Source organism: Onychostoma macrolepis, chromosome 06, assembly GCF_012432095.1.
Source record: "Onychostoma macrolepis isolate SWU-2019 chromosome 06, ASM1243209v1, whole genome shotgun sequence".
Lineage (NCBI taxonomy): Eukaryota > Metazoa > Chordata > Actinopteri > Cypriniformes > Cyprinidae > Onychostoma > Onychostoma macrolepis.
In genome coordinates this window covers 11,589,686-11,600,810 of record NC_081160.1, presented here as the reverse complement: position 1 = coordinate 11,600,810, position 11,125 = coordinate 11,589,686, and the positions used below count along the sequence as shown (strand labels likewise).

Genomic DNA, 11,125 nt, shown 5'->3' with positions numbered 1-11,125 from the left:
GTTAATGCGCAACAAGCATTTGTGCCCGTGTGTTACCATAGTTTCTACAAACAGAAGGATAGTGCGGACATTACGTCATTGATAGGCGACAATGACCAGGGCCTAGCCATTATTTAAAATTAAAATTTCTCTGGATTTACAAATCCTTGGGAATTTTTGGGATAAAAAAAAGTACACAACTGCATGAAATATACACACTGTGCAAGTAATTTTTGGATATTTTATTACGAAAATCTTACATATTGTGCCTATAATTTCCTGTATCGAACCACCTGGAGGCGCGCGTACCACAGTTTAAGAACGACGAATCATGTATAATACTGCCACCTACTTTTCGTTTAAAGAATGTAAAGTTGTCAGGGCAACCAAAAACGCAACAAGGGAAAAGTGTCTTCAGACTGGCTCATTCGAGCAGCTTTCGTTGTGGTCCATCTGCAGGTTTAGGGCTTATAGATCATTCAATTCTAAAAATCAATACTTTACAAATGCACTGCGCAGGGTAGCTATTTTACATAAAGAGACAGAGGCTTTAAACTATCCAGGACAAACCAGGAGTCCCTACAGAAGCTTCCGATTTCACTTAAGGGAACGCAGATTTTCTTTGATATAAGTTAAATAGTTATTTGCCGCAGGAGAAACATGTCCTCACCTGAATCATCAGCACACAGTAAGATACAGATTTCATACATGGGTGATTCATTTATAAACAGACAGTAAGAATTAATACGATAAATTACTGGTCCATTTTGCTATTTTGTCCAATATTTTTCTGTATTAATGTAATTCTAACGTGATTAGAATCCGCAGACACCTCACTGGAACTATATATGCATGTCTTGAATCTGTAGAAATAATTAGCCTGTATTATTAGTAATGATTAGGCTAACAGTGATTAATGGATGCGTTGTAGCTGTTTCAGAAAATATACACTGAAAACTGGTAACACTGAAAACACAGAATAAATATACATATACATATATTCGCTCTGTGTAAAAACTGTTATGTCACTGAAATGTCCTTGTGATGGAGTATGCATGTGTGTGTATGTGTTTGTCTGATTTAGAAAGCAGTGATGATGTAAACCCATTCAAAATCCCTGAACACAACGATCTTTTCCAGATGAGGAACAAAGAAAAATCTCAGAGGAAGCTGGTTTGTATCATTTAATACATTGATACAATACATTAAAGATGTGCGATTTGTCATGTGTAATGAGGGAGGTATTAAACATCTAGAATAGTGAACGAAAATGGGTAATTCAATGATATCTGGTCACCACAGTCTTGAATATTGGGTTACATAATTGCATCTAACGCACTTAACTGGAGTCTGGAGATGTGCTAGAAGTTAAAAGCACAAGCTAGAGTACAGTTGCTCAACACTAAAAATATAATTTGTCCAACAGGAATGAAATAAAATAAAATAATAATAAAACAGATGCAAACATGAAATTCTGCACTCTGTTATGGCAGGAGCACCAAAGTAAGTTGGCCTTATCTGTCCATGAGAAGATGACATTTGCAGGCAGAACAAGGGCAGGACAAACCAAACTGAGGAAGGAACTGAAAGAGGAGAATAACATACCAGTCACACATACTCATGGACAGCTCCAAATTACACCCGCATGGAGGGTATCTATGAAAGGTGAGCCACACCATACCACATCTTGTCTACATCAAACATGGGTCCTTCCGTGTCAAATCAACCAAATTTCAGAAACCTTCCCAGCTCAAATTTTTGATTTTGTCAATATTTTTTTCTGAAGAAAGACAAACATTGTGATGAATATTAAATGTCATGGATGTATATTTACTGAGTAATCCACTGTTTTGGAGAAGGGGTCAAAATGACAATTTTCACGTAGGACTTGGAGCCAGATTACAGGGGGGTAAAAATGACTGTAGAAAGATGGCAGCATCCTTATTTTCTTTTTCATTTTTAGGGTCCTATGTGGTTCTTTTCCAGAGATATTTGGATCTTAGTGTGGCTGTAAGTGTAAATTGTTAAGTTGAACTATTTTTCAGTGGTCAAAAAACAAATGCGGGTCACTTTGCATACAGCTCATACTTTTTTCTTTTAAAAAGGAATGTCAGAATAACGAATGTTGAAACTAGAATTGTATATTGTTTGTCTCTGTCAAAACAATTACATTGAACATAACTTGTCGGAGTGGTCAAGTTGAGGAACATTAACTTGCTATCAGTAGCCTCTTCGTTAGATCCTATATTTGAATCAGTTTCATGGATATTTGGAAGAGGGGCTTTTGTTCATTTTAACAGCTTCTGAAGCAACCAGGAGTTCAGACATGCAGTATTATAAGTTAACTACATTGAAATAAGTTTCTTGCCTCCTAGAGAAGTATGGTTGTTCTCTCCACACATTGTATTCCCATCAATAAACCAAGATCCGCTTCACCTGGATTGTTTAAGAATTAGAATCTCCTTTTCTGATTCAGAATTAGAAAAAGAACATTTTGTCACTCAGAGAGGTATGTTCTATGTTCTGTTCTATTTTGATTGAGGGAAGCAAGATACATTTTTACTTTCAATATTACTTGTTTTTCAGACATTTTTCTTTAGATACAGTAGGCAACAGCTATATGCAAAGTGACCCACATTTGGTTTTCAACCACTGAAAATGGGTAAAATTCAACAATTTGGGCACCTAGTCACATTGAGATCTCCATATCTCTCGGACCGAAAAACATATAGGGCTTTAAAAATTAAGATTATGAAAGAAAAGTTCATTAAGAACCAGAATCTAAAAAGATATTAAGATATCTTTAATAATTCTTGATTTGAGTTTGATAGACGGAAACAAGATACATTTTAAATTTTAACACTTTCAGACAAAGAGCAGTATCAGCTTTATGCAAAGTGACCCACATTTGGTTTTTGACCACTAAATATGTGTACAATTCAACAGTTTACTCAAGGAGCCCCATCGAAATCCCTTTATCTTTGGAAATTAACCATGTAAGGCCTAAAAAAGGAAGATACCTATAAAACAGTTCTTTAAAAACTAAAATAAAAAAGGATGTTGAGATATGTTTAATACTTCCTGAGTTACAGGCATGTAAACTTAAGGAAAGAAAATGCTTTTCCCCCATATTTTAACTGTCACCATTGACATATAATGCAACAAAGATTGCTAATTGACGTATAATGATGTATAAAGATTGCTAAAGTCAACAGATTTATGCTTGTAGACGTAACAATGTCTGTGTAAAACCTGTGGTTGAGTTGACACGGAATGACCCACATGTAAACCCACAGCAAATAAATTTACATTTTTGCCTAAAAGTACTATTGTTATTCTGATTTTCTTAGACCCTAATATTGATAAGGGAGGCATGAATGAATATATCACTAAGAAACGTGAGCTCTTCTTACTTGAGGTAAGATGCTATTTTGTTTTTCTAGTTCTCAGCTAGTAGCTGGGTGGAAAATTTGCTGAATTTCTTGTTTGTATCCATTGTGGATTTGACTGATTTTTATTTACTATTTTTGTCCTCTATTCTTTTGTGTATGATTGATTTTGTACACAATCTCTCAAATTTTTAGTATTCTCTGGCAGTAAAGAAAGGAGAGATTCAGCTACTGGAGCAAATGGCTGCAGAAGAAGAGACGAAATTGACAAGAGCTGAGAAGTCCTTGGAAGATGACGCCATCTTGTTTGAAGAATTCCTAAAAGAAAATGACAAGAATTCGGTGGAGGCTATCAAAATGTACCTGTTGTAAAAACTTCACTTAGAAAACATTATAAAAATAAAATAATAAATAAAAATAAAAATAAAATAAAAGTCCTGTCATTACAACTGTGTTGCTACCTTAAAGTACAATGTTTGAATTAATGTTTAGATTTTTAAAAATGAACATAAATAGCAAATGATGGTGTTTTTACATGGAAATGCATGAACACAGCAGAATATGTGGCTTATATTTATCTTAATAAAACCATCAAATACTGTCCAGTGCTGAGCAGGAGACCAAGGTGAAGCTGGAGAAAGTAGCTGAGATCAAGAAGATAACTTCCAAAACGGTGGCAATCAAGAGGTATAAACAAATTGTTTGATTAGATACTTTCCAAAATCATTTCAACAGGGTTGTTTATCCTTTTTCTCCACTTACCCTTTGATTTTAGTGACATCTCTAAGTATGAGGACATCCTGAAGGAGTATAAAAAGTATAAAGAGTTTCTGCTGATGCTGTCACCCCCAGAATGGCAGGAGAAACAGAGATCCAAGAGTAGGCACTCTACTGTCTCCACAAATACTGAGAGGGATGAAAAACAGGCAGAAAAAATCCAAAAGAACAAAGAAAGAAAGACAGCAGAAGGCAGCAAGCGTATGTTGGCAACTTTACAAGCTTTTTAAAATTACATGTTTGTTTATGAGCAAAGTACAAAATATAAAATGAATAGAAGACACAGGTGTAAATATTACTTTCTGTCATATATTTGCTTTGGGGTTTTAACTGATTGTCATTTTTTTTCCCTTTAAATGTATTCAAACACATATAGATGGAGAAAGACGAGTGGCTCGTGGTTTCTTATCTTCTCAGGAGGCCAGGGCGTCATCTAGACAAAGTGTGAAGTCCAGCCATCAGAGCAGCAAAATGTATATGCAAACCATAATATTAAATGCATAGCTTTGCATGTTCAGTGACTTATTAATAATGCTTTGTTTTCACTTTAGATCTGCACCTGGGACTGACAGCTCAGATTGTGAGGTAAATATCCACTAACATTCTGTTGAATTAAGTAGCCAGTTTATTATTCATTTATATTTTATAGTTGTAAAGTGTTACACATTTATATTTCATGCCTGAACTTACTAACCTGAAAAATGTAGGAGTCGGGGTTTGGTTGGATAGCATGGCAAAGTAAGCCTCTGCTGGTAGATGCAATAACTACACCATCTGTCAGCAAAAAGCAGCTTTCTCCATTAAGGGCTGATCAGGCAGCATATACTGTATATTGCTGTATGTGTTGCTATTTAGTAATATTTAATTGTAATATAAATATAATATGTTTTTTTCAGTGCCCGATTCGCTCTTATTTTTAAGGGTTATACTATAAATGTGTAAAATGATCTTACACTATAGATCAATGTAATTATGCTTATTTTTAATTTTTCTATTCATTTGTTAATATAATAAATGTAATGCACATTTATAATTAATTGAATATATCCCTTCTAAAAGAAAATTCTTAGAAAGATTATCTTGTTCTCTAAATTTATGCTTACAGTCAACACTCTTATACACCACTGACAGTTATATTTTTTTTCTGGGTCTTGCACCATTCAAGCAGCTACCAATGAGATCAACAGGAATGCTAACAGAGAGTTTTTTAGGACCTACTTTTTGAAATGATCACTGTGATGTCTCCTTCAGGAGGACCCAGAGATGTTCTTCAAAGAACCTCAGGATCTGTTGAATCTAATGACTGAGCTGGAAGAGCAGAATCTTTCCCTCATCCAAAACACTAGAGAGACAGAAGAGGCTTTGGAGGAGTTCAGACAGAATGCTGAACTGACTCGAAAAAACATGTGTGTACTTGTGTAGCACCAACATAGATATTCTCGTAAATTTATTCCAGTAAAAAATGCTATTTGTTTGTTTATTTACAGGGAGTCTGAGTCAAAGCAGCTGAAAGTGCAGATTGATATCATGACTGATACCATTCAGAGGGAGAAAGAGAGGGCAGCAGAGCTGGAAATGAAAGCCAAACTGTTCAGCCTCGAACAGTACAAACCAGAGGACCAGGTAAGATATTTGTCTTTTGTTGTTTTACTTTGTCATTTTCTTTGTAACTTGCATTGACAAACAAAACACCTGTTGATTAAAACAATTTATCATGTTTTCTGTGTTGACATGATCCTGAATTTTGAATTCTGAAAATTTCATAATATACTGAATATTTTCCCATCCAAATGTAATGCATTCAGTTTCTGAATAATAAACATATTTTTGCCACTAGTCTGAGAAGTCCACTGTTGGCTTTTTCATTAACAGTGTGATTAAGTCACTGACATTTCATCTTGGTAGAACTTTTATTAATAAATATGCCTGTAAGAAGGCTTTAAGAAAAGCATTTTTTAAAAATGCAGTGTTAATCATATTTAGTATTTAATTAATCTCACACGTTAACATGGTAACTTTGGCAGCCTGTTTAGATCTGATCTGATACATAATAAGTTGCAGAAAGTGTCTGGATTGTAAAGGCAAGGCAAGGCAAGGCAAGTTTATTTATATAGCACATTTCATACACAGTGGTAATTCAAAGTGCTTTACATAAAAGGAAGTAAAATAGTCATTGAAAAAAATAATAATCACAACAATAAAAAACAAGGAATTTAAAAACAAACATTCTCAAGCTTTGTTCAAACTCTTCCAAAGTGAAAAAATCTTCCAAAACACCTAACTATTCCACTACTTCACCCCCTTCTTACTTTGACCATCATAAACCAAACAAATAGAACTCAAGAGGTCCTACTTTCAACTGATCAACCAACACACTTGTCTTTCTTTGCCCACATTCTCTTTACCATCACAGCACTTACTTTAGCCCTCTGTTTGAACTTTTAAAATGATATGAAAATTGATTTAAAATGAATTTAAAACAGTTAAGAATAGAAAATGATTATACATAAAATACAGGGCAATCAATTCGGACATAGCACATGCTCATTCAACAAATGCACAGCTAAACAGATGAGTTTTGAGTCTGGATTTAAATGTGGCTAATGTTTTAGCAAATCTGGGCCCGTATTCATGAAAAATCTTAACGCTAAGAGTTGCTCCTAGTAACAAAATTCTAAGAAAATTCTTAGAAATGTGGGTGTTTCCCCTTAGAATTAAAGAAAAGATCCTAGTAAAGAAAAAAGTAGTTCAGAAAGCATCTTAACCCTTAAAAGAGGTCTTAAGGTCCAAAATTGTTAGGAGTACGACCGAGGACTTTTAAGAGGCTTAAGAGTTTCTTTAGCTGTGGAGAAAATGGATGAAACATGAAGAGGGAGAAGAGATGTGTTGCACACAATGCATGACAGTGAGTTAATAAGACGCTACACATTAGACCGTGCAGGAATCTTGTTTGTGACTGATCTTATTAGAGACACGTTAACATCTCCGACACCGCGCAGAAATGCCATAGCGCCAGAAATGGACTTAATCACTACATTAACTACATTAACATATTTGGCAACTGGAAAAATGCAACTCTGCAGCAGCAGTGATTTGGGTCTGTTACAGCACTTTCAGAACCTCACTGTGTCGCTGTTCATTTCCTATAAAATACGTTAAATATGACAGCATGGTAAATAAATGAAAAATAAAGATTATATATACATATATAATGTGTGTGTGTGAGAGAGAGAGAGAGTACAGTAAAACAGGAAAAATTACGCATGTAATTTCAAAGTGAAGGCTTATAATAAACCCTACTCTTAAAAGCGCTCTTTTATTTCCTTCTTGGACAACCAACCAATCACAGTCTTCAAAAGACTGTGTCATCGCTAGCAACGGGGTCAGCCCCGCCTCCTCACTGAGATAAAAGTTTTTGACTTTTCCTCACTCAGAGTTGCTCTCAGATTGCTCCTGAATCACTTTTAAGCTGAGACTCCTAGTTAGAAATTTTTAAGCTAAATTAGGAGCTCTCTGAGAGGATTCTTAGAATCTTTAAGAATATGGGCCCTGATCTCTTCTGGAAGCTGGTTCCAACATAATAGCTAAAAGCGGGCTCCCCTTGTTTTGTGTGATCTTTCTCCATGAGCTCCCAAGTGGACAGCCAATGGAGAATAGTGATTTGAACTGTTCATTTAATCCAGTTCGATTAAAGGTAGTAAGGGCACTGTCAGGTTAATGAACCTGATGAGCCAGATCCAACAATGTACAGGTGTGATCTTCAAGGGAATAATCGCACCCTGAGGTAGGAGAATGACACAAACTGCCACAAATGACTTGTTACATAGACAAGTACAGCCCTGGAGTCCAAATTTTACCTCCATTCTGGCAACAGTCAGCAAAAAACATATCCAAACACTAGCAGTTTGCAAGTCAATTCAAGATGTCATCTTAAAAGATTTAAATCATTCTGATAAAAATGTAGGAAGGTTCTAGAAACTTCTAAAACATGGCATACATCCAGCTATGTGTCGGTAGTAACTATAAAAGAATATAATATTTAGTTGTGCTGTTAGTCTTGTATCAAAAACATTAAATATTTGTCTAAAATGCTTTTTTTCTTCTAAATTCTAATAAAACATGAGTGCTACTCATTGCTTCTAGAAACAAGTTGCTCAGTTACAATCTTTGATAAATCATTGGATAGTAACTTGTCATTTGATAAACATGTCTGGTGGTCTAAGAATACAAGTCCTTGTACCTTGTCTCCAGGACAAGACTCTTGACGCATTGAGCCGTAAGGTGGAGGAGGTGTACCACTGCTGTGTGGGGGAGACAGAGGCAAACCTGACCACTTTGCAGATGCTGACAGCCATTGAGGAAAAACTGGGGGAGCTTCTGGAAAATGCAGATATGATTCCAAAAGACCAAATGAGTATAGCTGAACGTGCCAAAGAGAAAGAGAGGAGAATGAGGTGACCACATCCAGATCTACACTACTGTGCAAAAGTCTTAGGCCACTAGTATTTTCACCAACAAAAAATGTCAAATTTCAAGAAATCTACCTGAAAATTGTGTACCCAAATGGTGGTCACACCAAATGTTAATTTAATTTAGTTAATAGAAGTTAATTGATACATACAGTCTATTTATGACATTATTTTTTGAATGGATCCTCAATTTACAACGTTTTTACACAAGTGCCTAAAACCTTTCACAGTACTGTAGCGTTGTAGGTTTCTTGAAGCATCTTGGAGATGTTGCCATACTCCTGGATTTAGTCTGTCTCAGTTTTTTCTGATTCACGCAGACGGACTGGATGATGATCAGATCAGATCTCTGTGTGGAGCACTGGCTGTTGTCAGACTCCTTGTGCACACAAAAATCTCACTAGATTATTACAGTTAATGGCAAAAGGAATGTTTGGAAATGTAAATTGATATTTCCTACTGACACGCTTCTAAAAGATAGAAATAATTGACCATTTTTAAAACCATTTTTGTTGAACCATCATCTACATTAAACCAGCAACAGAATCACCTGTATCTAGTATGTTCTTCAACTTCTTTTTACTGTTTAGGCTGCGTGATGAGAAGATATATTTGCAGATGAAACAACAGGAGGAAAGACAGAAAAAAGCCCTGGAAAGATCTCAGGCTCAGATTAAGAAAACGGTAAGAAAAATACAAGAAACGTAAGTTTTACCGCAACAAATGTTGTCTAGTTTGCCTTTGGCATAAAATCATATTGCAAATATTTTCACTATTAAAGGGGTCATATTTGTCGGCAAATATTTTGTCTGCTCTCTACTACTCTCCTATCTCAATAAAGGCATAAAAAAAGCCCACACATATAATTTAAAAAAGGGTTCATGTTTATTTTTCCACAACTTTATGGCTGTTTACCACCCTCACAACAACAACAAAACTTTACTCTAGTTGCAAGTTTACAGGTCATGTCCAAATTTGTAACCCCCATTCTTCAGTCCCTCTTTTCCATCCACCTATTTTAACGTTTAATTTTGTGATATTACATAAAGAATGCTGGATGGAAACAACTAAGATGTGCATAAATTCTAAAAACTGTTTGTGCTCAATTGAGAGAATTTAAAAAAAAAATCAATAACAAAACGTGTGCATAAACTACAATGTAAACACATTTACCGAATAAATTCCTTGTTGCGCAACAAAAAAGTTACATGAATTTGCATGATCGGATGGCATAACTGGACTAACTAGTGGACCAATCTCATTGAGCAGCATCTGAAATGTTTTTCGGTCATTCTGAAATGCCTGAGCCAAAGTCTGTGAGACACAAGTAATTTATTATATATGAAGTGGCTTCTCCTACTAGAGCAAATTACATTTTTCTTAGTGATATTTGGCACCAGTTTATCAGGAAGTTACGATTTTATTCTCTTTTTTCTTGCTGGATGGAAACAGTGCTTTATTCACAAATGTTTAATATGATAACCTAATTTTGTGCAAAAAGTTAAATTTGCAACTTTGGATGGAAACAACTTTTCTAAAGCGTCCATTACATTGCGACAATCACAATACAATCTAAAATTTTGTTTGTAAATAATTGTATCGATGCTGCATTCTTTATTACCTCACTGGGACAGCGTGGTCCAATGTTCTGATCAACCAAGGTTTTAAGTTTAATAAAAAGCTAACAATTAATTAAATGATAAAATGTCAAGTTAAAATAAATAATTTTAAAATAACAATGAAAATAAAACTTTTTTTTTACCATTTTATATTTAATTGCATGACATTAACCAGCTCCAGAGAACTATGAACATGGAAATGTTTCCTAATTACCAACTTATTAAAAATCTCAGGGGTTCTTCAAGCAAATATTTTAGGTTAAAGAGGTTCAGCTGCCAAAAAAGTTTGGGAATACCTGCATTACATGTAAATAAGAAATGTGAATTGAGTAGTTAATGCAATATTGAAATGTAGAGAAAACATTTTTTGTAAATCCATTGGTTAAATGCTGTATGGCCTCCAAATTTTCTGTATAATTATGCTAGTATTTTAAATATAATCTAAGTACAAGTACATACATTTTTTTATTTGATTATGTAATCCAGATTACAAGTAATTTCTTCATTGGGGAAGAAGGTTAAAGAATGTTTACATAATACATCAAGCTCTTTTATCTCAAATGATTTCTTGTTCTTGAAACAAGCAGGAGTGAGAAAATGCTTTCTGCTTTCTTTTAGTCCGTCAAGAAGCTGATGCCACGCTCTCAGCCTCCAGTCCGCAAACATCAGACAAACAAAAACACTGAAGCTACAGAACGGGAGAATGAAGAGTTCCTGTATTTCTTCAGTTAAAATTAGCACGTTGATGCTTGCTTGAATATGAATGCAAATGTATTTCTGTAGATAGTAGGTGAAATCAAGTATATTTTCAATCCTTGTTTTTGCAAGGTTTAAATGTTTTTAAAAGGATATTAACGTTAATGAGTGTATTAATCATGAACATGTGAAATCT

The 11,125-nt window shown here is 34.8% G+C and overlaps 1 protein-coding gene across 2 annotated transcripts; it reads left to right on the top strand.

Moving 5' to 3' along the window:
* Window positions 1-254: 254 nt before the first annotated feature.
* Window positions 255-11,068, top strand: cfap100 (cilia and flagella associated protein 100). 2 transcript variants are annotated; one of them, XM_058779328.1, is made up of 14 exons: window positions 255-667; window positions 1,064-1,152; window positions 1,473-1,644; window positions 3,330-3,397; window positions 3,564-3,727; window positions 3,975-4,055; window positions 4,144-4,346; window positions 4,522-4,618; window positions 4,697-4,730; window positions 5,397-5,551; window positions 5,633-5,768; window positions 8,397-8,599; window positions 9,205-9,298; window positions 10,852-11,068. In XM_058779328.1, the coding sequence occupies exons 1-14, from the start codon at window positions 640-642 to the stop codon at window positions 10,963-10,965; spliced, it is 1,638 nt and encodes a 545-aa protein (XP_058635311.1). In that variant the 5' UTR covers window positions 255-639; the 3' UTR covers window positions 10,966-11,068. The 2 variants fall into 2 exon arrangements, with proteins under 2 accessions (XP_058635311.1, XP_058635312.1); XM_058779329.1 differs by lacking the exons at window positions 255-667; window positions 1,064-1,152 and having other exon boundaries at window positions 1,488-1,644; window positions 3,304-3,397.
* The last annotated feature ends 57 nt before the right edge of the window (window positions 11,069-11,125 follow it).